This window comes from Chiloscyllium plagiosum, chromosome 3 (genome assembly GCF_004010195.1).
Source record: "Chiloscyllium plagiosum isolate BGI_BamShark_2017 chromosome 3, ASM401019v2, whole genome shotgun sequence".
Classification (NCBI taxonomy): Eukaryota; Metazoa; Chordata; class Chondrichthyes; order Orectolobiformes; family Hemiscylliidae; genus Chiloscyllium; species Chiloscyllium plagiosum.
Genome location: NC_057712.1, coordinates 16,024,809 through 16,048,745, shown reverse-complemented (window position 1 = coordinate 16,048,745; position 23,937 = coordinate 16,024,809). Strand labels below are relative to the sequence as shown.

Genomic DNA, 23,937 nt, shown 5'->3' with positions numbered 1-23,937 from the left:
TCACCTTTGTCTCAGAGGTAGCCAGGATGATTCAAATGCAATACATCACAACCAGAATAAAGCAGCAAAGTGTAAATAATACACACGTATTGCAGCTGCAGACCCTAAACAAAGCCTTAAAGGAGAAACATGCTTGACTCACACATTTGACATATCCTCAATGTTGCTTCACTTAAATTAAGATGTTTTGCTCTCTGACCTTGTTTTTATTCTCTCAGTTGTGAACGAGCCCTTTCATTTGACCTTATTAGATTAAGCAATAAGCCCAATTGCCTTTAATTGCTTGCAAAGGAGATCTGTTATCAGTATGATGTTCTTTGCAACCATTTAAATGTTCTAATATAATCAAATAATTATGTAAATAAGATTGCTATTGATTTGTGTTTTTTTTTAGTTCAATGCTTTGTACATTGTCTTCTTTTTTATTTTGATTCCCCGAGTTCTGAATCAGGAGCAACCTGCACTGCAAGTTCCCTAATGGATCCTGTGATAATTGAAACTTGTCCAATTTAAGGTTTCTAGAGAAATGTGATGTTAGCAAGCCTGTGATGCGTAAGATTTAATAATACTTAAACTGCTTCAAATACTTAGTTTTAATTGGGTTGTTTACCAATCTTTAAACCTTCCATTAAAACTGCAGCTGAACTTGTTGCTTTGTGACTCTGGAATATCTGAGGGGTCAGGGACTGTAGTCTGACGCTCTGCTCAGGTTTCTGCTTGGATGGCCATGTAAAATTAGCACATAAACATGATCAGCAACATACTGGGTATTCAGTAGACAAGATTTCCTTTGAAACAACACTGCTCAGGACGTGCATTTAACTTGTATTGAGGAAAGTATGAAAAGAAAATGATAGAAGAAGAAAATGAAGAAGAAATTAAGTATATTGGAAGTCCAACAGAATCTATTTGGTCATGGGTAAGTTCTGTGCTTTAATAACTCTCACTCTGAGAATCTAATAAATAAACATGATACCTTGGCATGAAAGACCAGCATTTTGATATGTTTATTATGTTATGCAGATATCTAATTAATGCACTAATTATTGCTGTGACCTGGTATTAATTTCCAAATGAGTTTAAGTAGACCAAACTAGTTCTGATCCCTTCCTAGTGACTATCAAAAGGGCAAAACCTGTATTGTGTGATATTTCTGTCCATTTGTATTTGACTTGGGTAATCTTTAATTAGTTCCTATAATTCAGGTATTTGAAAATAACACTTTTTTTTTTTTGCAAAATGCCTCCTTTTGATCTAATATGAAGAGAGTTGGTTACACGCCTTGCAGGGCGTGCTACTTTCCGAAGCTATTTTCTGTCAGGCGTTGATACTGAAGTTACATTTTGAGGAAAAGAAATCTAACAGCAAACATCCACCAACTACTTTTGATTCAAATAATTGGGGTTGCAGCATAGAAATTGAACCAGGTGTCTTCAATTAAAGGTGAATGCCTCTGTTGAAAGCTTTCAATTGAAATTTATTTCAATAAATTGTTTCTTCTACGGTAACTTAAAGTGGGAAAGGATGATATTGAGGAAGTCCTGTAAATTCCAAGCATGTGGGCTTTAGACAAAATGTCTGAACCTGTTTTTCTTTAACTACCTTTCCATTGCATCTTATCTGTTTACTTAATTCCACACTGTTGGCTTTCCCAGTTATCAGTGTGGAGGGTGGGATTGAGGGGAGTAGGCTTGGTGTGATGGTTTTGCAGAGTGTTGACTCATTGCATTCGTGAGTTGAGGTGATATTTAGTAGTAAGCCTGCTGAAGGAGCCATGAGGATCACCTGTGCCTGGCTTACAAACTTGTACTGAACTGAGAGACCTGGGTTCAAGTCCCACTTGATCCAGACATGTGTAATAACATTTTTGAACAAATTTTGATTAAGAAAATAGGTTTAATAATAATGCACATACCTTCTGCAATAAACAGCCTCCACCTCCATTTAGCTGCAACGTTTCTCAAGCTCTGTGACATTTAGCTGGTAGTTTCTAAACTGAGACCAAGTCCCCAAGTGCATTGTGGGAGCCTGTTTTTACAATTGTGTACTAAAATGCTCTGCAAGTAGGGATCAGACAGGTTTTTTAAAAAGGCATCTGGATGGATACATGAACAGGAAGGGTTTGGAGGGATATGGGCCAGTGCTGGAAAATGGGACTAGATTGGGTTAGAATACCTGGTTGGCATGGACAAGTTGGACCGAAGGGTCTGTTTTTGTGCTGCACAGCTCTGATGGAGTGCTTCCTCCTTGAAGCATTTACTTTAAAGTCTGAGATGATAAAAGTGTATTTGTTTCTGATGATTCAAATGGAAGGTAAAGGTCCATAGTATTGTTATGGAGAATCCAAGTCCTCCTGTTTTTCTGGTCACCATTTCAATCTCTAGCAGTGCCTTCTTTTATGGAATGTGACTACCATACTTAGGAAACCACTCCCATTTGCTTCAAGTAATTCATTTTGGAAAATACTTTCAAAATGATAAGCTGTAAACAAAAGTACTGTTGTTATAGAGTCTGAGATTAGATTCGATTAGATTCCATGCCATGCCCTTCGGCCCAACAAGTCCACACCACCGCGCCGAAGCGCAACCCACCCATACCCTTACGTTTACCCCTTACCTAACACTACGGGCAATTTAGCATGACCAATTCACCTGACCTGCACATCTTGGGACTGTGGGAGGAAACCGGAGCACCCGGAGGAAACCCACGCAGACACGGGGAGAACATGCAAACTCCACACAGTTAGTCGCCTAAGGTGGGAATTGAACCCGGATCTCTGGCGCTGTGAGGCAGCAGTGCTAACCACTGTGCCACCGTGCCGCCCACTATGTTCTGGTCCATGCTGACCAGAAATCCTAATCTCGTCCCATTTGGCCCATATCCCTTTAAATCCTTCCTATTCCCATACCCATCCAGATGGCTTCTAAATGTAATTGTACTGGCCTCCACCACTTTCTCTGCAGCAGCTCATTCCAGACGTGCATCGCTCTCTGCCCCTTATGTCCTTTTTTTTTTAAAATCTTTCCCCTCCCCTAAGTCTATGCCCTCTAGTTTTGAATTCCCCCACTCGAGGGAAAAGACCTTGGCTATTCATGCCATCATACAACTCTGATTTTATAAACTTCTGTAAGGCCACCCCATAACTGCCAATGCTCCAGAGAAAACAGCCCCAGCTTATTCCACATCTCCTTCTAGCTCAAATCCTCCAACCCTGGCATCATCCTTGCAAATTTCTTCTGAACCCTTTCAGTTTTCACGACATCTTTCCGATAGGAAGAAGACCAGAATTGCATGCAATATTACAAAAGTGACTTAACCATTGTCCTGTACAGCCACAACATGAGCTCCCAACTCCTGTACTCAATGCTTTGCCTAATAAAAGAAAGCGTACCAAATGCTGCCTCCACTATCCTACCTACATTTAATTCTACTTTCAAGGAGCTATGAACCTGCATTCCAAGGTCTTTGTTCAGCAATGTTACCCAGGACCTTACCATTAAGTTTATAAGTCCTGCCCCGATTTGCCTTTCCAAAATGCAGCACGTCACATTTATCTAAGTTAAACGCCATCTGCCACTTCTCGGCCCATCTGGTCAAGATCCCATTGTATTCTGAGGTAATCTTCTTTGCTGTCCACTGCACCTCCAATTTTGGTATCATCTGCAAACGTAACAATATCAAGCCATTAGGACAAGTAAGGTTCAGCCAACTTTTCTCTTAATTTCACATTGTTAATAAAAATATTTCTTTATTATTTTAAAAAATAACTATCCTTGTGATAACTTATACTAGAATCAAGAAGGTCTGATAGCAGCTATGGTGAGAAAGTTAATTCTCTAAGCCCCACTATGACTCCTCTTAGATACACTCATCAAGACTAAATTTTAGAATGACTTTGACTTTGATTTTAACTATGTATTACAATACCAGGTTCTCGTCCAACAGGCTTATTTGGAAGCATTATTATTCGGAGCACTGCTCCATCAGATGGCTGTGGAATATAAGATTGTAAGACACAGAATTTAGAATTTATAGCAAAAGTTTACAGGTGTGATGTAACTGAAACTTTCTATTGAAAAAGGCCTGGATTGTTTAAGTCTTTCATGGTCTAGAATGACCATGTTGGTTTCAGTTCTTTCATATGTAAATCGCAAAACTTTCTTAAAGTTCACTTGAGAATGTCACGTTGGCCCAGACAATGCATTGAAGGAGTGAGCTACCCTGTGTGAGACGGTCTGTCTGTCCCACTATGTTCAGATTGATTCTAATCTTAAAAAATGGATTCACAGAATCTTACACAAATTTATGCAATTTTTGAGCAAAGTAAAATATATAATTCTGCAAGTACAAATTCACCCCACAAACTTGTGGGTAGGGGATGGTGGTGGCGAGGATTATGAGTCTCTGTCTGTAAGAGAGAGTGTAAAAAAGGGGTATACATCGGAGGGTGTATGTGGCAGTGTGTGAGAGAATGTGCGTCTGTGTACATACTACAGGTGACCGCATTGCATTATGACATGAACCCAAGGTCCTAGTTGAGGCCATCCCCCATGGGTACTGAACTTGGCTATCAGCCTCTCCTCGGCCACTTTTTGTTGTCACCTGTCCCAAAGTCCACTTGGAGGAAGGTCACCTGAAGGTCCAAGGTTGAATGTCCCAGACTACTGAAGTTCCCTCTGACTGGGAGGGAACACTCCTGTTTGGTGCGGTGTTCATTCATCCATTGCCACAAACTCTGGGTCTCACTGATGGACTGTGCCTCAGGGCACCCTTGCTTGCAGCGTATGAGATAGACAACATTGGCTGAGTCACATGAGTATCTGCCACATACATGGTATCCCCGTGTGTTATGGTGGTATCTGTGGTGACACTCTGACACATCTTGCAGTGTCCACCATGACACAGTTGTACTGCATTGTTATAGCAAACTGCCCAGCTTTCAGGACAATGCTTTACTTGAGGTTTGGTGGTTGTTTAAAGGCAAGACGTAGAGGTGTGGGGAAGGTTTTGGTGAGGTGCTCCTTCACCCACACTCCTACAGACCCATAAACAAAGCACAGCTTCTCTCATACTCACACATACATATACTCCCACACTCTCTCCTGCATCCTCTGATTTATACCCTTTTACATTCTCTCTCAGATACTCACTCATTACCCCTGACACACACATGCACACCTGCGTTTGTGGGTGAATTTATACTTGCAGCATTACACTTTTACTTTGCTCAAAAACTGCATGAATTCATGTAAGATTCTGTGAATCCATTTCCTGATTAGAATCAGTCTGACCATTGTGGCACAGACCGCCTCACAGGGAAACACTCCCTTTCAATACATTGTCTGGGCCAACATGACACCAATGGTTAAAGTTCACTTGAGAATGTAACTTAAATTGTGATCTTCATATTATTAAAAGAACTGAAACCAGCATGGTCATTCTAAAAGATGAGAGCATTAACAAATAATCCAGGTCTCTTTCAATATATAACTTCAGTTACATTACACTGTTAAAATTTTGCTATAAATTGTCTTAAACTTATTCTCCACAACCACTGATGAAGGAGCAGTGCTCTGAAAGCTAGTGCTTCCAAATAAACCGGTTGGACTAAATCTGGCATTGTGATTTTAAACTTTGTACACCCCAGTCCAACATCGGCATTTCCAAATGATTTCTAAAACCTGGCACTCTTCTTTAGAAGATGCTGGTAAACTTTGGTACTAAAGGATGTATTCAGTAAGGTTTGGCATGTAGTGCTGTAAATGAGAGAATATTCCATTGTTCTGCTAAGACTGTCAATTTTTTTTAAAGATTACATTACACCTGCAGCAAAGCAATGACTTATTATTGCAGTGGGGTTAACGTGACTGCTGCAATTGGGAAAAGTTGTGTGGAGAAGTTTAGAATCCTCGCTGTACGCTCTCCAGCATTAGGCCAGTGTTGACACTTGATCTTCATTGCCTTTTTAATATCAACTGAGTCGCCAACTTTGGGCACCTTGGGCTTAATTTCAATCTCTACCATAACACTGACATTGGCCCTGCAACAGCATTTTAACTTGATCATTCAGGAGATCAGCAAAGGACCTCTAAGACCAAGATTGAAGCCTCACCATAAGAGGCCAAAAATAAGCTTTTAAACTATGATTTGTTTGGTGGCCTGGTGGGTCAAGAGGAACAGAAGTGCTGTTGTGAAATGGAGTAGGAGGATGCCATTCAGCCCTCTGACCTACTCCATCTTTTTTTAATACCTTTGTGCCCAGTCTGGGTTTGGCCCTAGTTGCATTTTTCCTGTTTCCCACACACCCTTTTGACGCCCTTGTAAATCAAAGATCCATCCAACTCAGTCTTGAGAATATTCAATGATCTTTCCTCCATTGCTGTCTGGAGAAGATGGTCATCCACAGATCCTCAGCCCATTTTGAGGGGGACAAAATACTCCCCTTCGGAGTCTTATTTTTAAATGATCTAGAACCAGACAACATCATGAGAGGAAATGTTGTCCCAGCATGCACCCTGTCAAGTCTTGGACCATCTCTCATTCTTCTCATTTCATTGGATAAGGCCTAACCTTTCCTTTGTAAGTTATCTCTCTCAATCTCAGGAATCAATTTTAAATGAATCTTCTCTGAACTGCACCATCTAACACCTTTTTATCAATCCCAAGTACTGACCTTGATATCACTAGGATGCAGATTCTTAAAACCAGTAAATTAGGCTCACTGGTTTAAAATTTCTTTCCCTTGGTTACTTCAAAATGTACTGCTCACCATAAGACTCCTGACAAACTGATCCAAACTAAAATTTGGGCTGTACAAAGTTACATTTAGCATGCTTCCTTTCCATTCTCTTGAAGTAATGTAATATAATTTCTCCACAGCAGGGAGCAGCTGCTCCCTATTGCAACACTAGTTTGTAAGGTATGGAGTTTTGGCTCACTCGCTGTCCTTGACATTTGTTATTTACTGATCTGTTTTGGTGTGATGCTAGTGTGATTTAGATGCTGGAGTGAGTAAGTCTAACGACTAGCAAAAGAACAGAGTTCATGAGTCGATAATCTCCAGGAATCTGAACAATTTAGAGCTCAGCTTGTTTTGGGAAAGTAGTATTTTGTCTTTAGCTTCCCTGTTTATTAAGAATTTGCTGGATTCATACACTCGTTACCGATGAGACTTATTCCTGTTAATTGTGAACCTTAAGTTTCTGTAAGAGCCCTCTTGTGGTACAGCCTGGCTCCAGAGGTGTGTAATAACATTTCTGAACAGAGTTTAAAAATTACACAACTTCACCTGATGGAGTGGCACTCTGAAAGCTAGTGCTTCCAATTAAACCTGTTGGACTATAACCTGGTGTTGTGATTTTTAACTTTGTACACCCCAGTCCAACACTGCATCTCCAAATCTTCTCTGAACAGTGGGGTGGTGGGGGGGGGACAAATCTATGAAATGTGGACTTTATTGCTTGTAGCAGGCAGATAAGGTCAGTTTAAGCCTTGGTTTTAAAAAAAATCTTAAAGGAGCCAGCTGCTATCCAATAGTCAGAAAATAAAATCCTGCTGGGTGCCTTTATTGACAAGCCATTTGATTTAGTTGGTGAGGGAGGAGAAAAGCTATTTGTTTCTAATGTTTCAATAGACTTTTCCTCTGAATTCCTACAGCATGAAAACAGGCCATTTGGCCCATCAAGTCCACACCAACCCTTCAAAAAGCACTCCATCCAGTCCCATGTTCTACAACCCTGTATTTCCCTGCTAATTTGCCTCACTATGCATCCCTGGACACGACGGGCAATTTAGCATAGCCAATCCATTAAATCTGTACATCTGTGGACAGTGGAAAGAAACTGGAGGAAACCCATGCAGACATGGGGAAAGTATACAAACTCAACACTCGGTAGCCTGAGGCTGGAATCAAATCTGGGTCCCTGACATGGTGTGAGGTAGCACTGCTAACCGTTGACCCACCATGCCGTTACTTAATTGTAGCCATTACCTAAGGATTCTATTTCAGCTGAGCCCAACATGGATACTTGACCAGGTTTCAAAAGCTTAAAAACCCCTTTTCTCATCAGGGAACTGAGGTCATAGTTCGACAGTTTCAGGAGGCTATTCAACCCTGAACGCTGACTTGAAATTGCTGCTATAAAAATAGCAGCAGGTACATTGTGGTGGAATGGGCAATTTTTTTAATATATGGATTAACCCATCTTACAAACTCCTCTTCCCTCCAATCATGGAGATGGGGCAGAGGGGAGTCTTGACCTACTCCGTTTTTTGTTACAAGGGCAGGTTAGAAGAAACACTTTTAGAAACATGTTCAAGTGACAACTTAAATAGGTCCCTGTTGAGAGAATTGGTGGAATGTGATCAGCCATGCAAAGTATGTAAGGACATTTTTTTCCCTCCCCAGTTCCTTTGCGCTATCAGTGGGAACACATTACACATGTTGTCACAATTTTGACATTCTCATTAAATAAAACAATCCAATGTGAACTCTGGAAGGGAGTACTTGGAAGTCTGAAAAAAGATCACGACATACTGGCAGTCAGGTTACAATGTACTTGATTCATAGGCTATGTGCAATGAGGCCTCCATTCTGCTTCATATTTTGCAAAAACATCCTTTTTCATAGTATCTTTTTTTCCAAAAGTTTGCTACAACACTCAATGTAGAGAACAAACAAACATTGGAGTTTGACTTTCTTTACAGTTGCAACAAAACCCAAAGACATTCCTTACTCGTGCAAGAAACTCCATTTATATAATTGAGGTAATGAATGGACCCCCACGTACTTTGGCAGAATAACCTTAGATGGTGGTCTTTCACCACTGTATGCCTTGCTTGGCACTGGCTGCCCTGAGCTTTTGTGTCCCCCAGCACATAGTCCTGGACCTTGGAATGTGCCAATTGCAACACCACAGTTGAGGTCAACTCTTTGCACTGGACAACTAGTTTTGGGCAGATTAAAGAGCATCTTTCACTGAGTTGATGGTCTTCCAGGTGCATTCAATTGTTTCTGTGCATACTGGGGAACCGACCATAAAACAGAGTCCTGTGTCACAGAACTGCTTGGCATGAAACTCAACACAAACTACTGCATCTCTCTCCCTACCTTTGCTGTGTAGGCACATTGCAGCAGGAGATGTATGGCAGTCTCTCTCCATCTCCGTAGCTGCTTTGAGGGCAGTGTGGTTGAGCAGAGTCTAGGCGTGTAAAAGATCTCTCAGTAATGACCTTCTCACCAATAGACAATCGATGTCTTGGTGCTGCTTGGAAAGTTCTGGTGTTGTGGCATTCTGCCAAATGACCTTGACAGTCTGCTCAGAGAACCATGTGACAGGATGCACCCTCTCCTTTACCTGCAGGGTCTCTAGGATGCTATGTCCTGACTACTTCCTGATGTACTTGTGGTCAAGTGTTTACATTTTTTAACATTTTCCCATGAGGGACATATGGAATGGACTAACCATTTGGAGCATTCTGTGGCACCAAGGCCAGATTTATTATTTGTAAAACCAGGGACAGGTAGAATCTGTACATAGTGATAGTTGATGTTTGCAGACTGAGGGTCTATGCACAGCTTGATGTGGCCACACCAGGGTGGCCACAGGATGAGGATTGTGTTTGGAACCTCCAACCCCCTGGGCTTTATCTAAAAGTGGAAGATGGTCCAGTTGACTGCACTGGCACAGGCTTGGGGAAGAGGCCAGACCAGAACAACATTCAGCAACTCTAGATCACTTCACACCTGAAGTCCAGGTTTTTACCCACAATGGGGTGGGAGCAATACTCCCATCTGCTCATTTTCTGCCTCCCCTTGGCAATATGCTCCAAGCATTGGTGGACACCCCAGCCCATCTAAACCCATATTTCCAGCCTGGCTGGAGAAGGCTTGATTGGCTCTGTTCCCAAAGAACACAGCCTTGCTCTTGCCTCTGTTACCTTGGTTCCAGAAGCCAGTTTGAACTGTTGCAGAGTCTGTATAATGACTGCAGATCTAAGCAAAAACAATGTTATCCATGTACAGGGAGACTTTGACCTGCAGGTCTGCACTGACTGGAATAATCACCCCTCAGGCTGACATCCTTCCTGATAGAGCCTTTTGCTGAGTCTATCCAACACCATTCAGTCTATTTCAGGTGAGTGAAGAAGACACCCTTACTGCTTTGATTCTAGCTAGCTAGGTAGGTCGATGGGTAGGTAGGTTTAGAATAAGAATATATTCCTGAGTGGGTGAGGTCTGTATTCTGATTATAATGAAAGGACAACCATACACCTGAAGCTAATTTTGAGTGAGGTTATCCTTATAACTATCAATTGTGTAAAATGTTTTCCAATATTTTCACATGAAATAGCTGCCTCCAATCAAGATAGTCAAAGTCAGACAAGCTTTTTTAAATAACAAGCACTTAGCATTTTTGTCAATTTTAGATTAATTGGCATAAACCATTTTTAGCCATTGGATTCTAGTAATATTAACTGGCCTTTTATACATACAAGAATATACATAACTACCAGAAATACATTCAGTAAATATCAACGGTATAATTTTCCCAAACCTAAGCAATACCTTAATTCCTATATGCAGAATAGTTGGTTTTTTCATGCTCAGGATAGCAAGATCAGCTTTTTATTTGTTACTCACGGGAAGGGAGCTGATGTTGAATGAATTAAACCTGTAGGTGTAGTAGATAGCAGCTCTATTATAGGAGAAAGTGAGGACTGCAGATGCTGGAGATCAGAGCTTAAAAATGTGTTGCTGGAAAAAGGAACAGGAGAATCGACATTTTGGGCATAAGCCCTACTTCAGGAAAGGCTGAAGAAGGGCTTACATCCGAAATGTCGATTCTCCTGTTCCTTTGATGCTGCCTGACCTGCTGTGCTTTTCCAGCAACACATTTTTAAGCAGCTCTATTATAGACCTGGAGTTGTTAAACTTGGAACCAGAAACATTTTAAAGACAAAAATTGATGTATGGTTTGGAAATACATTCATTAAACATTTACCTGATCTGTATTAAAACCAGAAAATGTTGGAGAAACTCATCAGGTCTGATAGGAATGTTTTGTCCAAAACGACTCTTCAGAATTGAAGGGGCTGGAAAGAATGATAGGTTTTACAAAGTGTGGAGCAGGTGGCACTCCCAGTAAAGGTGCTCCCTGAACAAAAGATAAGGGAGTGCTACCGTAGTAGAGAAGATCGACTGATGCAGAGTAGATTGGAATGGATGATGTTAATAGCAGAAAATGGGTTAGTGCTGCTAAGATGTCAAAGCTGGTCCCTTTTGTTTTTCCTAAAAGCTGTTCCTTTTCTCAAGGACAGTGTCCTTGATCCCTTTTCAGAGGGGTTGTAAACGGGCCAGGTTCTGATTTTTAAGAGTTTGGTACAGAGATGAAAAGTATTCTTAAGGCCTTTGTATATATGTAAACAGATGAGACTTCAGGCCAAAGTGGCCATGTTTTAGAAGTGACCTGGATAATGGAAGGGTACTGGTCAGCTCTTTAGCTGAGCAGTTCAGCCCAGAACCAGTTGGGAGTTCAGCAGTGGACTGTGAACGCTTGCTCTAACTTCAACCTGTAAGCATCTGTTCCATCTTTTTACTGTTTTTAATGGGATTTGTTTAGTGCAAATGCTGTGTATATTCAGAAAAGCATAGTTACATCTAGTCTGGATAGACTGAGTTCTGTAGGGTTTCTTTACTCTGTTCTGTGTTTCATAGTGCAATTTTGTGAATAAGTTTTTGTCTGTTTTAAAACCTGGTACTCCACCTCACTAACTTCGGGTCACTTTCACTGTACTGCCTGCTTAAGAATCTTTTGAGTGGTTTGGCCTAGTTGCATAAGAACAAAACATTGGGATAGGAATCAAAATGGAGGACCGAGCTTGTGGTTTACAGTTGAGTCCTGTAAAGTGCCAAAGCAGAAATGGATGCTGTTCCTCTAGCTTGTGTTGGGGTTGGGCTGCTGTCACAAGGCTAGAATTGAACCTTAAAAAGAAACTGAGGAAACCAGAAATGCACTAATTTGATGCAACTTCCTGACCAGACATTTAACTTTATTTCTCTTCTTTCTCCAACCCCAATTCATTGTACTTCCAAGTACAGACACTTCAGCCTGCCCTCAATTCTTCCTTCAGTTCTTAAAGCTCTGGGTTGAAACTTCCAAGTTTCCTAGTCTCCAATGGCTATCACAAGGGGAATAATTGAAGTGATTGGAGGAAGGTTTCAGGGAGGTATCAGAGATAGGTTCTTTACGCATAGTGGTGTTATGGAATGTGCTACCAGCAGTGATTGTAGAGTCAGATACATTAGGGGCATTTTAAGTGACTTTTAAATAGGCACATGGATGATAGTAAAATGTAGGTTAGTCTGATCTTGAAATTTGAATAAAAAGTTGCACAACATAGAGGGCCAAAGGACCTGTACTGTGCTGGACTGTTTGGTTATAAAATGGGCTAGGAGACTGGGAAATAGCTGAGAGTTCCATCACAACAGCATTCCTCTGGAAATGAGGTGATTGGGGAGGGAGGTGGGCACTGTCCTGAATGTGGATCAGACCATTCACCAGAACCTGGCAGCTGATAGAAGCCCAAATTAGGCGAGTGGCGTTATTTGGGCTCTGCAGCACAGAGTGCACAGCTTAATAAAGTGTCCCTATTGTGGCAATCTGGGTGAGTACTGGAGCTGGGGCTGCCTACTCCAAGGAATCAGGTGCACCACAATTCTCAATAATGTAGCAAAGGGATTTTCTTTCAGTCCAAGGGACTGAATGTACTTTTGAGGTCTGGATATTGAGAATGCCCTCTTGTTAGCTGAATTCCCTCTGTGGTGCTTTTCCCAGGGGGGGTTACTGAGGCTCTATACCTGCAGGTCTCTAACTGAGAACCAACACTGAGTCGACCCACACTTGGTTGCGCACTCCTAAATGCATACTTGTCAATAGGCATTGCTAAAAACCAGTCAGAAATATTAACTTGGAATGTTCACAATATGTTCTTGCACTGAAGGTCCAGGGACATGGAGATAGATGAGAAATGTTTTTCTTTTCTTTTGGGAGTCTGCCCCTTTTTTATTTTGAGCTGGCCAGATGACCTAAAGGGCGAGAGCTTGGGTCCAGTCTAGAACTGGCTGTGGGGATGTGAGCGTTGTTAGCGAAGCATTGCTGTTTAGATTTAATGTATGTCTACCTAATGTGTAATTCCTAGTTCCAAAGTAAATACCAACATGATGACAAGGAATCTAGAGATTTTTGTATAAGATTTAGCAGTTATAGAATCCATCTCCCACTGCTACCTACTGAGGATTGCTGTTTTATTGGAAAATACAATAACTAGTAAAACACACACTGAATAGAAAGCTCTACTAATGGGCCAAAGGCTCAACATCCCATTTATATTCCGAGATGTAATCCTTGTTCCTTCATGATCATGCATGCCCGTGTGACCTTTACACTATCAGAATAATAGAAAATGGAGGCACTCGGTTGCACCAAAGCACAACATCAATATGCAAATATGGGTTGGCATCTAAGCCAGCCATTTTTTCTGCTGCTAGGAATAGTGCTACTCCAAATTAAATTGAAATGGCTCAACTGCAATGAGAACAACTTAGGCCAGTCTAAGCTGGTGAGGCTGATTTTTTTTTTTTTTGACACCTGTTATTCTCCCCCCAAGCTCTCCAGTGTTTAGTGGAATGGTGTCCACAGACCAATCTGGTCCTCAGTTGGCAGCTGTGTGACTTTGGATACATGTGTAGTGATTTGAATTTGTCAACTGCTTCCCAGCATGCTTTGGGGGTGTGGTAGGAATTAAACCTGCACCAAAACCATATCAGACATATATGTTTACAGAGGAGAAAGTGAGGTCTGCAGATGCTGGAGATCAGAGCTGAAAATGTGTTGCTGGAAAAGCGCAGCAGGTCAGGCAGCATCTAGGGAACAGGAGAATCGACGTTTCGGGCATTAGCCCTTCTTCAGGAAGAAGGGCTAATGCCCGAAACGTCGATTCTCATGTTCCCTAGATGCTGCCTGACCTGCTGCGCTTTTGGGGGGCAGGGGGGAGCTGCCTTTCATTCAACAAAATTTTTATATAAAAGCATTGAATCACTTCCTGAACTTTACAGTAAAGTGAAAGATCAAAATATTAATGCCAGTTTGGTTTACCCTATTGACTGGTATATATTGTGTAGTGGAAATCTTCCCAGCTCAGTTACATGTTTTATTTTATTCCTTTTGTGTACGAACCTTTTTTCAAATGTTGCTGCTTGGAGAACCTTTTGCAATTTAAACAGGCTCCCAGAATGCCGAGTGCTGATTGTTAGGACAGTATGGCATTGCTATTCAATTATCCTTCCTGGTTTGCAATCATGTGACATATGCATGAGGAACATTCAGTGACAGCAGTTATCTTGGAATCACTTCTGATGAATAGAGAACAAATAAGTGTCCTCATGAGGGAATGAGGAAGTCTTTTTGTCAAAAAGTAAACTATCAAATAGAGGTGGTTTCCTTAAATGTTTAATAAAATCTCATTATTCATTAGCTTAGCATTCTCGTCTTGGCTGATGTTATATTGCAACCAAATCTGGAATGGTTATACTGTATGCTTTGAAGGGACTAATTTGGAACATTTCAATTAGGTGAGCTTAAAGAAACTGAACTCTTAACTTATGGAAATGCCATTTGAAAATCATAAGATTGTACAATGGCAGTATGACTCCTAAAGGAAGCGAATCTGAGGCCTGAAGTAGCACGTGTTCAGAAACTCAATCTGAGCCTGTAAATAAACATCTATAGCACCCAAAAAGGGTGAGTGGGTAGCCTTTCCACAGTGTGGATAAGCAGCCCAGACCTGCACACTCTTAGCAATTCGGGCTTTTTTGCACTGCTTTTTTTCTTGAAAAGCAGCTTAGACCTCTTGTCTTTCTCTACATTTGTTGCACTTCTCAATGAGCATTCTGAAAGACCAACCAGTTCAAAGGTCAAGTTGCAAATATTGCTGTCGTCATTACTTCAAACAAAGAAAAGCACATTTTTTTTGCAGTCAAAACAATTGTTTTCGCTGCACAGAGAAACCAAGCTCTACACAATCCATCAGATTGGCAACATCAAGTCTAAAACAGTGATTTGTAACTATAGTGATGAAGATCTATAGTCCTGATTTTGGAAGTGCCAGTGTTGGAGCTGGGGTGTACAAAGTTTAAAAATCGCACACCACCAGGTATAGTCCAACAGGATTATTTGGAAGCACTAGCTTTTGGAGCACTGCTGCATCATCAGCTTTATAGTATTGTTTCAGGCATTCAATTCTAAAGTAATGTTAAATGGATTTTTATTTTTGTTTTGGCAGCTTCTCTGCCTCCAAAGCTGAAACAAACTTCAACCTAGATTCATAGAACAGGCCCTTTGGCCCACTGCTTATATGCTAACCAACAAACTACACTAATCCATTTACCTGTGCTGGGACCATAGTCTCCACCCACAGCAGCCTGGGATACATCTCATCTGGCCCTGGAGATTTAGACACCTGGAATGCTTGCTAAAACATTTAAAACACCCTCATTATTAACCTTGTTTAACGTGTTCTAGAACCTCCCCTAACAATCTCATTCTCCATTTGAATACTGATGAGAAGTATTCATTCAAGGTTAAGGAGCCTGATGGCTGGGGGCAAGAAATTGTTGCACAGTCTGGCTGTGAGACTGAATGCTTTGGTATCTTCTGCCAGCTGGCAGGAGGGAGAAGGGTTTGAGTGAGGGGTGTGTGGGGTCTTCCACAATGTTCTTCTCTTTTTTGGGTGCAGCGTGGGGTGTAAATGTCTGTAATGGTGGGAAGAGAGACCCTGATGATCTTCTCAGCTGTCCTCCTTACCCCTGGTAAGGTCTGAGACCGTGCCTGATTTGGGAATTGCAGTGATGCAGCAGTTCAGGGTACTCTCCATGAACCCTCTGTAGACTGTGGTGAGGATGGGGGGAGGGGGGGGGCTGTAGAGGTGGAATTTCCTCAGTCTGTGCAGAAAGTAGAGATACTGCTGGGCTTTCTCAGCTATGGAGCTGATATTAAGGGTCTGGGTGAGATTCTCCACCAGGTGTACCCCAAGAAATTTGGTGTTCTTCACGATCTCCACGGGAGAGCCGACTATGTCCAGTGGAGAGTGATCGCTCTGTGCCCTCCTGACGTCAACAACCATCTCTTGCGTCTTGTCCACGTTTAGAGACCATTTGTTGGCTCTTCACCTGTCTGTTAGCTGCTGCGTTCCAGCCAAATGTTATATCTTTCAGCACACTCCTCCTCTGTGACAGGTGCTTGCCAGCTTTAACTTTCACTCTAAGGTACAGTACATGCCTTCAACTTCATAACACCCTTACTATCTTTTGGTTCTGCCCGACTTTCTACTTCCTGCATTGGTTCTCATTCCCCTGCCATACTAATGTAAACCTTCCCACAAAGGGCAGACACTCAACCTCGGACACTGGTTCTAGTCCTGTCCAGATGCAATGTGTACTAGTCCCACCCCCTCCAGAACAAATTCTAAAGTCCCAGAAATTGAATCCCTCCCTCTTGCACAATCCTAGCCACATACTCCCCTTGGCTATCCTGCTATTCCTACTCTGACCAGTACATGGCAATGGTAGCAATCAGAAATTATTAATTTTTGAGGACCTACTTTTTAGTTAAACTCCTAACTCTCTAAATGCAACTTGTTGGACCTCATCCTTTTTTTTTTTTATTTAAAAAACCTGTACCATTGGTGCTTATATACAATATGACAGCTGGCTGTTCATCCTCCTCATTTAGAATGTCCTGTAGCCACTCTGAGACATACTTGACCTTTGCAGTAGCAAGGCAACATATATCATCTTGGACTCTCATTTGCAACTGCAGAAATTCCTATCTATTCTCCTTAGAATTGAATCCCCTATCACTAGAGTTCTGCCACCTTTTTGCCCTGTGCAGCAGAACCAGCAACAGTGCCATGTGCTGCTGCCTTCCTTGGTGAGCCATCTTCCCCCAACAGTATCTAGATTAGATTACAGTGTTGAAACAGGCCCTTCAGCCCAACAAGTCCACACCGACCCGCCGAAGCGAAACCCACCCATACCCCTACATTTACCCCTTACCTAACACTATGGGCAATTTAGTATGGCCAATTCACCTGACCCTGCACATCTTTGGACTGTGGGAGGAAACCGGAGCACCCGGAGGAAACCCACGCAAATATTGGAAAACATTTTACACAATTGTTAGTTATATGGATAACCTCACTCAGAATTAGCTTCAGGTGTATGGTTGTCCTTTCATTATAATCAGAATACAGACCTCACCCACTCAGGAATATATTCTTATTCTAAACCTACCTACCCATCAACTTACCTAGCTAGCTAGAATCAAAGCAGTAAGGGTGTCTTCTTCACTCACCTGAAATAGACTGAATGGTGTTGGATAGAGCCTTATTTTTTTCCCAGCACCCATGCTGTGTGTGTGCAGGTGAGACTTCGTGAAAGACACAAGGTGCACAAATCTTTATTCAATTCCCACCACCAGGAAGAAAGGAAACACCTGAGTAGCCAGTGACAAGCAGTGCCCTTCACATCAAAGGACAATGCTGTGTGATCAAACAGTGAAGGGAAGGGGCAAGGATCAAATCAAAATAGAGTTGGAGGGGGAAACAACTCCAGGGTGTCGGTGGACACCACGTGCTTCTTTGGCTGCAGCTCTAACAACAACACAAGAATAGTGACAACATCTAGGACAAAGCAACTTCATTGGCACTACGTCCACTCTCTCCTCCACTGATCAACAACTGTGAAGATGGACAGGGGAGATCCAGTGGATGTAGTATACCTGGACTTTCAGAAAGCCTTTGATAACATCCCACATAGGAGGTTAGTGAGCAAAATTAGGGCACATGGTATTAGGGGTAAAATACTGACATGGATTGAAAATTGGATGGCTGACAGGGAAAAGTGATAAACTGCTCCCTTTTGGAATGGCAGATGGTGACCAGTGGTGTGCTGCAGGGATCAGTGCTGGGACTGCAGCTTTTTACAATGTACATTTAATAATATAGATGAAGGTATTAAAAGTAACACTAGCAAATTTGCTGATTGACACAAAGCTGGGTGGCAGGGTGAAATGTGAGGAAGATGTTAGGAGAATACAAGGTGAACTAGACAGGCTAGGTGAGTGGGCAGATGCAGTTTAATGTGGATAAATGTGTGGTTATCCACTTTGGTGGCAAGGACAGGAAGGCAGATTACTACCTAAATGGAGTCAAGTTAGGCAAGGGGGCAGTACAACGAGATCTAGGTGTTCTTGTATATCAGTCAATGAAAGCAAGCCTGCAGGTACAGCAGGCAGTTAAAGCTAATAGCATGCTGGCCTTCATAACAAGAGGAATTGAGTATAGAAGCAAAGAGTTCTTTCTGTAGCTGTACAGGACCCTGGTGAGACCACACCTGGAGTACTGTGTGCAGTTCTGCTCTCAATTTGAGGAAAGACATTCTGGCTATTGAGGGAGTGCAGCGTAGGTTCACAAGATCAATTCCCGGAATGGCGGGACTATCTTGCGCTGAAAGATTGGAGCGACTGGGCTTGTATACGCTTGAGTTTAGAAGGCTGAGAGGGGATCTGATTGAGACGTATAAGATTATTAAAGGATTGGACACTCCTGGAGGCAGGAAGCATGTTTCTGCTGATGGGTGAGTCCTGAACCAGAGGACACCCTTTAAAAATAAATTAGAACAGGTTTGAGGAGAAACTTCTTCACCCAGGGTGCTGGGTGTATGGAATACTCTGCCCCAGAAGGCTGTGGAGGCTAAGTCTCTGGATACTTTCAAGAAAGAGTTGGATAGAGCTCTTAAGGATAGTGCAATCAAGGGTTACGGGGATAAGGTAGGAACAGGATACTGATTGAGGATGATCAGCCATGATCATAATGAATGGTGGTGCTGGCTCAAAGGGCAGAATGGCCTACTCCTGCACCTATTGTCTAGAACATGCAGAAATTCACCAGTGATTCTTGGCACCTGCCAAACCCACAACCACTTCCATCCAGACAGACTAGGGCAGCAGATACATGGGACACTCTATCACCTGCAAATTCCCCTCAGGCCACTAACTATCCCAACTTGGAAATATATCGCTGTTTCTTCACTATTGCTGGGTTAAAATTCTGGAATTCCCTTCCTACCAGCCCTGTGGATCAACCCAAAGCAAGTGGATGGCAGCAATTCAAGAAGGCAGTTCACCACCACCTTCTCTTGGGCAATCAGGAGGGGCAATAGATGTGCTACCATGTTGTATAAACTTCTAAAAAGTGATCTGACCAGCACTTTATACATTTGCAGCAAGAATTCCCTCGTCTTGTTACTTCATGTCCCTCTAAAATAAGGGCTAAAATTCAATTAGCCTTCCTGATCACCTGTCAACCTGTGTGTGCATTGTTTCATGCACAAGTACCTTCTCCAATCCCTTTGTGTTGCAGCTCTCTGCAGGTTTTCTCCATTTGAAATAATCTGTTCTCTTGTTCTCCCATTCCAAAATGAACAACCACCTATTGTCCAACATTATATTCTATTTGCCAGCAATGGGATGCAGAGATGCTTCAGTGCGACTTGTACAAGTTGGGTGAGTGAGTAAATTCATGGCAGATCAAGTATAATATGATAAATGTGAGGTTTCCCAATTTGGGAGCAAACATCAGGAAGGCAGATTCTTACCTGAATGGTGATCCATTAGGAAAGGGTGATGTACAACAAAACCTGAGTATCCTTCTATACCAGTGGCTGAAATTAAATATTATAGGTGCAGCAGGTGATAAAGGTAAATGGCATGTTGGACATTTGTAGTGAGAAGATTCAGGTACAGGAGCAGGATTTCTTACTGAAGTTTATATAGAGCTTTGCGATCATGCCTGTATCATGTGCAGTTTGCTTTCCTTAGCAACCACATCCCTCCTCTGCTCTAGAGGGAGTGCAACAAAGGTTTGTCAGACTAATGCCTAGGATGGCAGAACTGATATATATGCAAGAAATCTGATTTTGGTTCAGATTGTTGTTTGGACTCTTGAAGAAATGAAGGGATTTCACAGAAACAAAGCTAAAATTTTAAGTGCCAGACAAGTTTAAATGCAAAAAGCATGTTCCCAATGACATGGGAGTTCTGAATCAGAGGCCACAGTCTAAAGAATCTGGGTAGACCATTTAAGATGATGAGAAATTTCTTGACCCAGACAGTGATGAGCCTGATGAATTCTCTGCCACAGAAAGCAGTTGGGGGCAAAACATTAAATATTTTCAAGGATGCGATAGAAATAGATGTTATGGCTAAAGGGGTGAAAGTGGGAACATGGTGCTAAATTGGATGATCAGCCATGTTGCTAGTCAGCGATGGGACTGTTTGGCCTACTCCTGATCCCTTTTTTCCTGTTTCTCTTGAAGCAGTTTGTTTTTTTATTTTGACTATCCTCCTCCTATTTTTGGGATGAGAAGAATGAGTAACAATTCAAGCTACACACGTGCCTGACCATCTCTATCTCAAACAAGAGAATTTGACCAATACTGCTTGACTTTCAATCACATTACCATCATTGAATTCCCCCTGTGGCTACATCCTGGGGTTATCACTGATCAGAAATCCATTTGGAACAACCATATGAATACTGTGGTGACAAGAGCAGGTCAAAGACTGGGAATTCTGTGTCACTTCAGTCACATTCTGACGACCTAATTCCTGTCCACCTTCTCTATAAGGCGCATGTCAGGAGTTCTGGGACACTACTTGCGGATCAGTGCAGCTACAGTAACACTTGAGAACCTGGACACTAAACAGGATAAAGCAGTCTGCTTGATTGGCACCCCTTCCACCACCTTCAAACTTCACCACCAATGCACCATACAATAATTTGCCAAGATTCCTTTTGCCATGACTTCCTAGAAGGACAAGGGCAGCAGATGCAAGGGAACACCAACTGCCCAGCCTTACAAGTGAGCTCCATTCCATTTCTGGAAATTCTGTTTCATGCTCACAGCTTGCACAAACTGGGCCTTTGGCATTCATTCTAATCTTATCTCTACCTTTTTTTTTTGAATGAGCAGTTTATTGTGCCTGCACCATCTTGTTAAATATGCAATTCTATCTAGTCCCAATCTCCTGCCTTTTCCCCATATCTTTGTGCTGTAATATTTATCAAAGTCATCCAATGTCCTCATGAATGCCTGAACTGAACCAACCTCCATCACACTTCCAGGCATTGCATTGCATACCTTAAGTATGTGCTGAATAAAGACAAACTGATTTCCTCACTTTTACTCTTGCTGCTTTGGATATCATTTTATGCCCTCTCTTTCTTAAGGACAGTTTCTCCCTCTCCAGCCTGTTCATGATTTTGAAATCTCTATTCAATCTCCTATACCTGTCTTTTCTCAAGAGAACAAACCCAACTTTTTCAGTCCTTCATTAACTGAAGTTCCTTACTTTTCTAGAACCATTCTTGTCAATTGATTTTTGCACTTTCTCTCCAATGTATTCATTTCCTATAAATGTGACACTCAGAACTGTACATAGTACTCCAGTTGAGTTCTAACTGTTGCTCCTATATAGGTGCAGCATGACTTACTTACTCTTGTACTTTATGACACTTTTATAGTGAAGTCCAAAGTATCCTATGCTTATTGGCTGTCTTCTCTACCTGTCCTGCTGCCTTTTAGCAACTTGTGCAGTATCGTTGCGCTTAGAAATCATTTATAGTATGATCCTTTTGTTTTATGCTGACTTTGCACCATGTACCAAAATGCATTGCCACTTTTCCACATTGAATTCCATCTGCAACAGTCCACTCACTAACTTCTGAAATTGTACACTGTCCTCTTTAGTAAAAACACAGTTCCCCTATTTATTTTATTTTATTTTTTTTTGTTGCATCATCTGCAAATCTTAATCCCCTGCATTCCAAGATCTGTATCATTTGTACATCCAGAAAAGCAACAGTTCTGAAACTGTTCGCTGGGGAACTCCATGACCCAATGGTCTGTCTTTTTTCCCCTTCTTTTAGAAAAGAAAATGATCATTACTCTTTGCAGGTCTGGCAATATCTGAGAAAGCACAGTTAACATTTCATACCCAGTGACCCTGTTTCATAACATCCTGTAGCTAGGAAAAAGTTTGGTGTATATATGCTGACAATGATGGGGTGGGGAGGAGTAGACAATAGGTGGAGTTGTTGGAGTTCAGCAAGAACAGCATTGTAGGCAGACAAAGGAGTGGGTAATGATCAACCTGAGAGAATCAACTGCTAGTGAATTGATTGTGGTAGCATCCCATATGATAAGGCCTGGAGTTGGAGTAAGGATATAGGAGAAGGTGTTCAAGCCCTAAAATTAGTCCACTCCATATTGAGCACTGAAAGCTGCAGGGACCTCAGTGGCAAATGAAGTGCTGTTCTTCCAGCTTGTACTGAGCTTCACTGGAGCACTGTAGCAAGCCTGAGATGGAGATGTTGGCCTGGGAACATTGCTGAAGTGACATGCAACTGGAGGTTCTGGTCACCTTTTTGTTTATGCAGACAGAACATCAGACCGCCGAGCACTCATCCAGTTTGCCTTTTGTTTTTCCCAAAATGTAGAGCTCACCATGTGGTGAGCAGCCAATACAGTAGACTCATTTGAGTGACCTGTTGCACCTGGGAGGTGTCTGGAGCCTTGGATGGTGAGGAGGGAGGAAGTAAATGAGCAGGTGTTCTACTGATTTGTGGAGGAGGAGTGGACCAAGTTGTCCCAGAAAGAACTGTCCCTTGTGACAGAGGACATCAATATCCCAGAGCAAGTTGTAGGTGAGGCCTGACATAGGACTAGAACATGGAATGTTCCACGTACCCCACAGAGACAGGCATAACCATGCAGGTATCCATGGCTACTCCTTTTCTCTGACGAAAGAGATGTTGTTCAGGCTGAGGACTGGTTCAGACAGGCAGAGGAGGGCTGTGGTGGATGGGGACTGTTCAGGCCTGTTTTCCAGAAATCAGGTGAAGGGTTGAGGTCATACTTGTGTCTCCTGGGCTCCATCTCTACCTATCGCTTATTTTTTTCCTCCACTCCCACACCCACCCTCCCCCAACTTCCCCCAATGTTCAACAAATTAAAAAAAACATTTTCCTAGCAAATGTAGCCACTTCAAAAACTCAGTTGTTGATTTGCTCTAAATTATACAAAAGTGATTTTCTTTTCTCTCTACCTAATATTTTCAACAAAGACAAATACACTTTTTTAAATATAAAGGGATACAGGAGCGGCATTTCACATCTCTTTTATCCTCACTTATTCCAGTTGGCTTGCAAAATGTTGCCTCAGCAGATTTCATTCTTCAGATCTTGCCAAAGCATTGCGAAACTGAATTGCTGGAGATCTCCCATTTAACCTGGATGAAAAAATCACTTTAAAAGTCATTGAGTTGACCTGTTATATAAAATGCATGAAAACACTTCTGCCCAAGCTTGATTGAGATCTTAGATGTGCAAACAAAATCAGCTGATCTAGCAAGTAAATGCAAAAATATTTACGCTTCAATAATAGAATTCCTTTCACAAAAAAAAATAAATTCCTGGGATTACTAACTTGTGTAAATGCACAAAAACCAAATTGTTTGGATTTATCTTCGCAAGCCTACCTACATGAATCCTTTTTTTTTAAAGAAAGGAAGTCAGTATTACGCTGCTATACAGCCAAATCCTGAAAGCATTACAATTTTAAGCTGACTATTTGGATCTATAATTTAAAACCAGTTCCTTCCGTACAATTTAAGTGTTATTTCTATTGCCTTTGTCTTAACCTGCAAGGATATTTGTATTTTTCCAAAGCAAGAGATTACCATCAGTCACCAGAACAGATACAAAAATATAATATTTCATAACGTTCAACAGTTTATGCTGCATGAGCAAAAGGTATTG

At 41.8% G+C, this 23,937-nt stretch overlaps 1 protein-coding gene across 1 annotated transcript in view; it reads left to right on the top strand.

The window, feature by feature from the left end:
* Positions 1-634: 634 nt before the first annotated feature.
* Positions 635-23,937, top strand: part of LOC122548596 (phosphatidate phosphatase LPIN1-like) — a 108,804-nt gene continuing 85,501 nt past the window's right edge. The window contains exon 1 of the mRNA XM_043687431.1: positions 635-919. Within this exon, the coding sequence (XP_043543366.1) occupies positions 851-919 (69 nt within the window). The 5' untranslated portion in view covers positions 635-850. The remainder of the gene's footprint in view (positions 920-23,937) is intronic.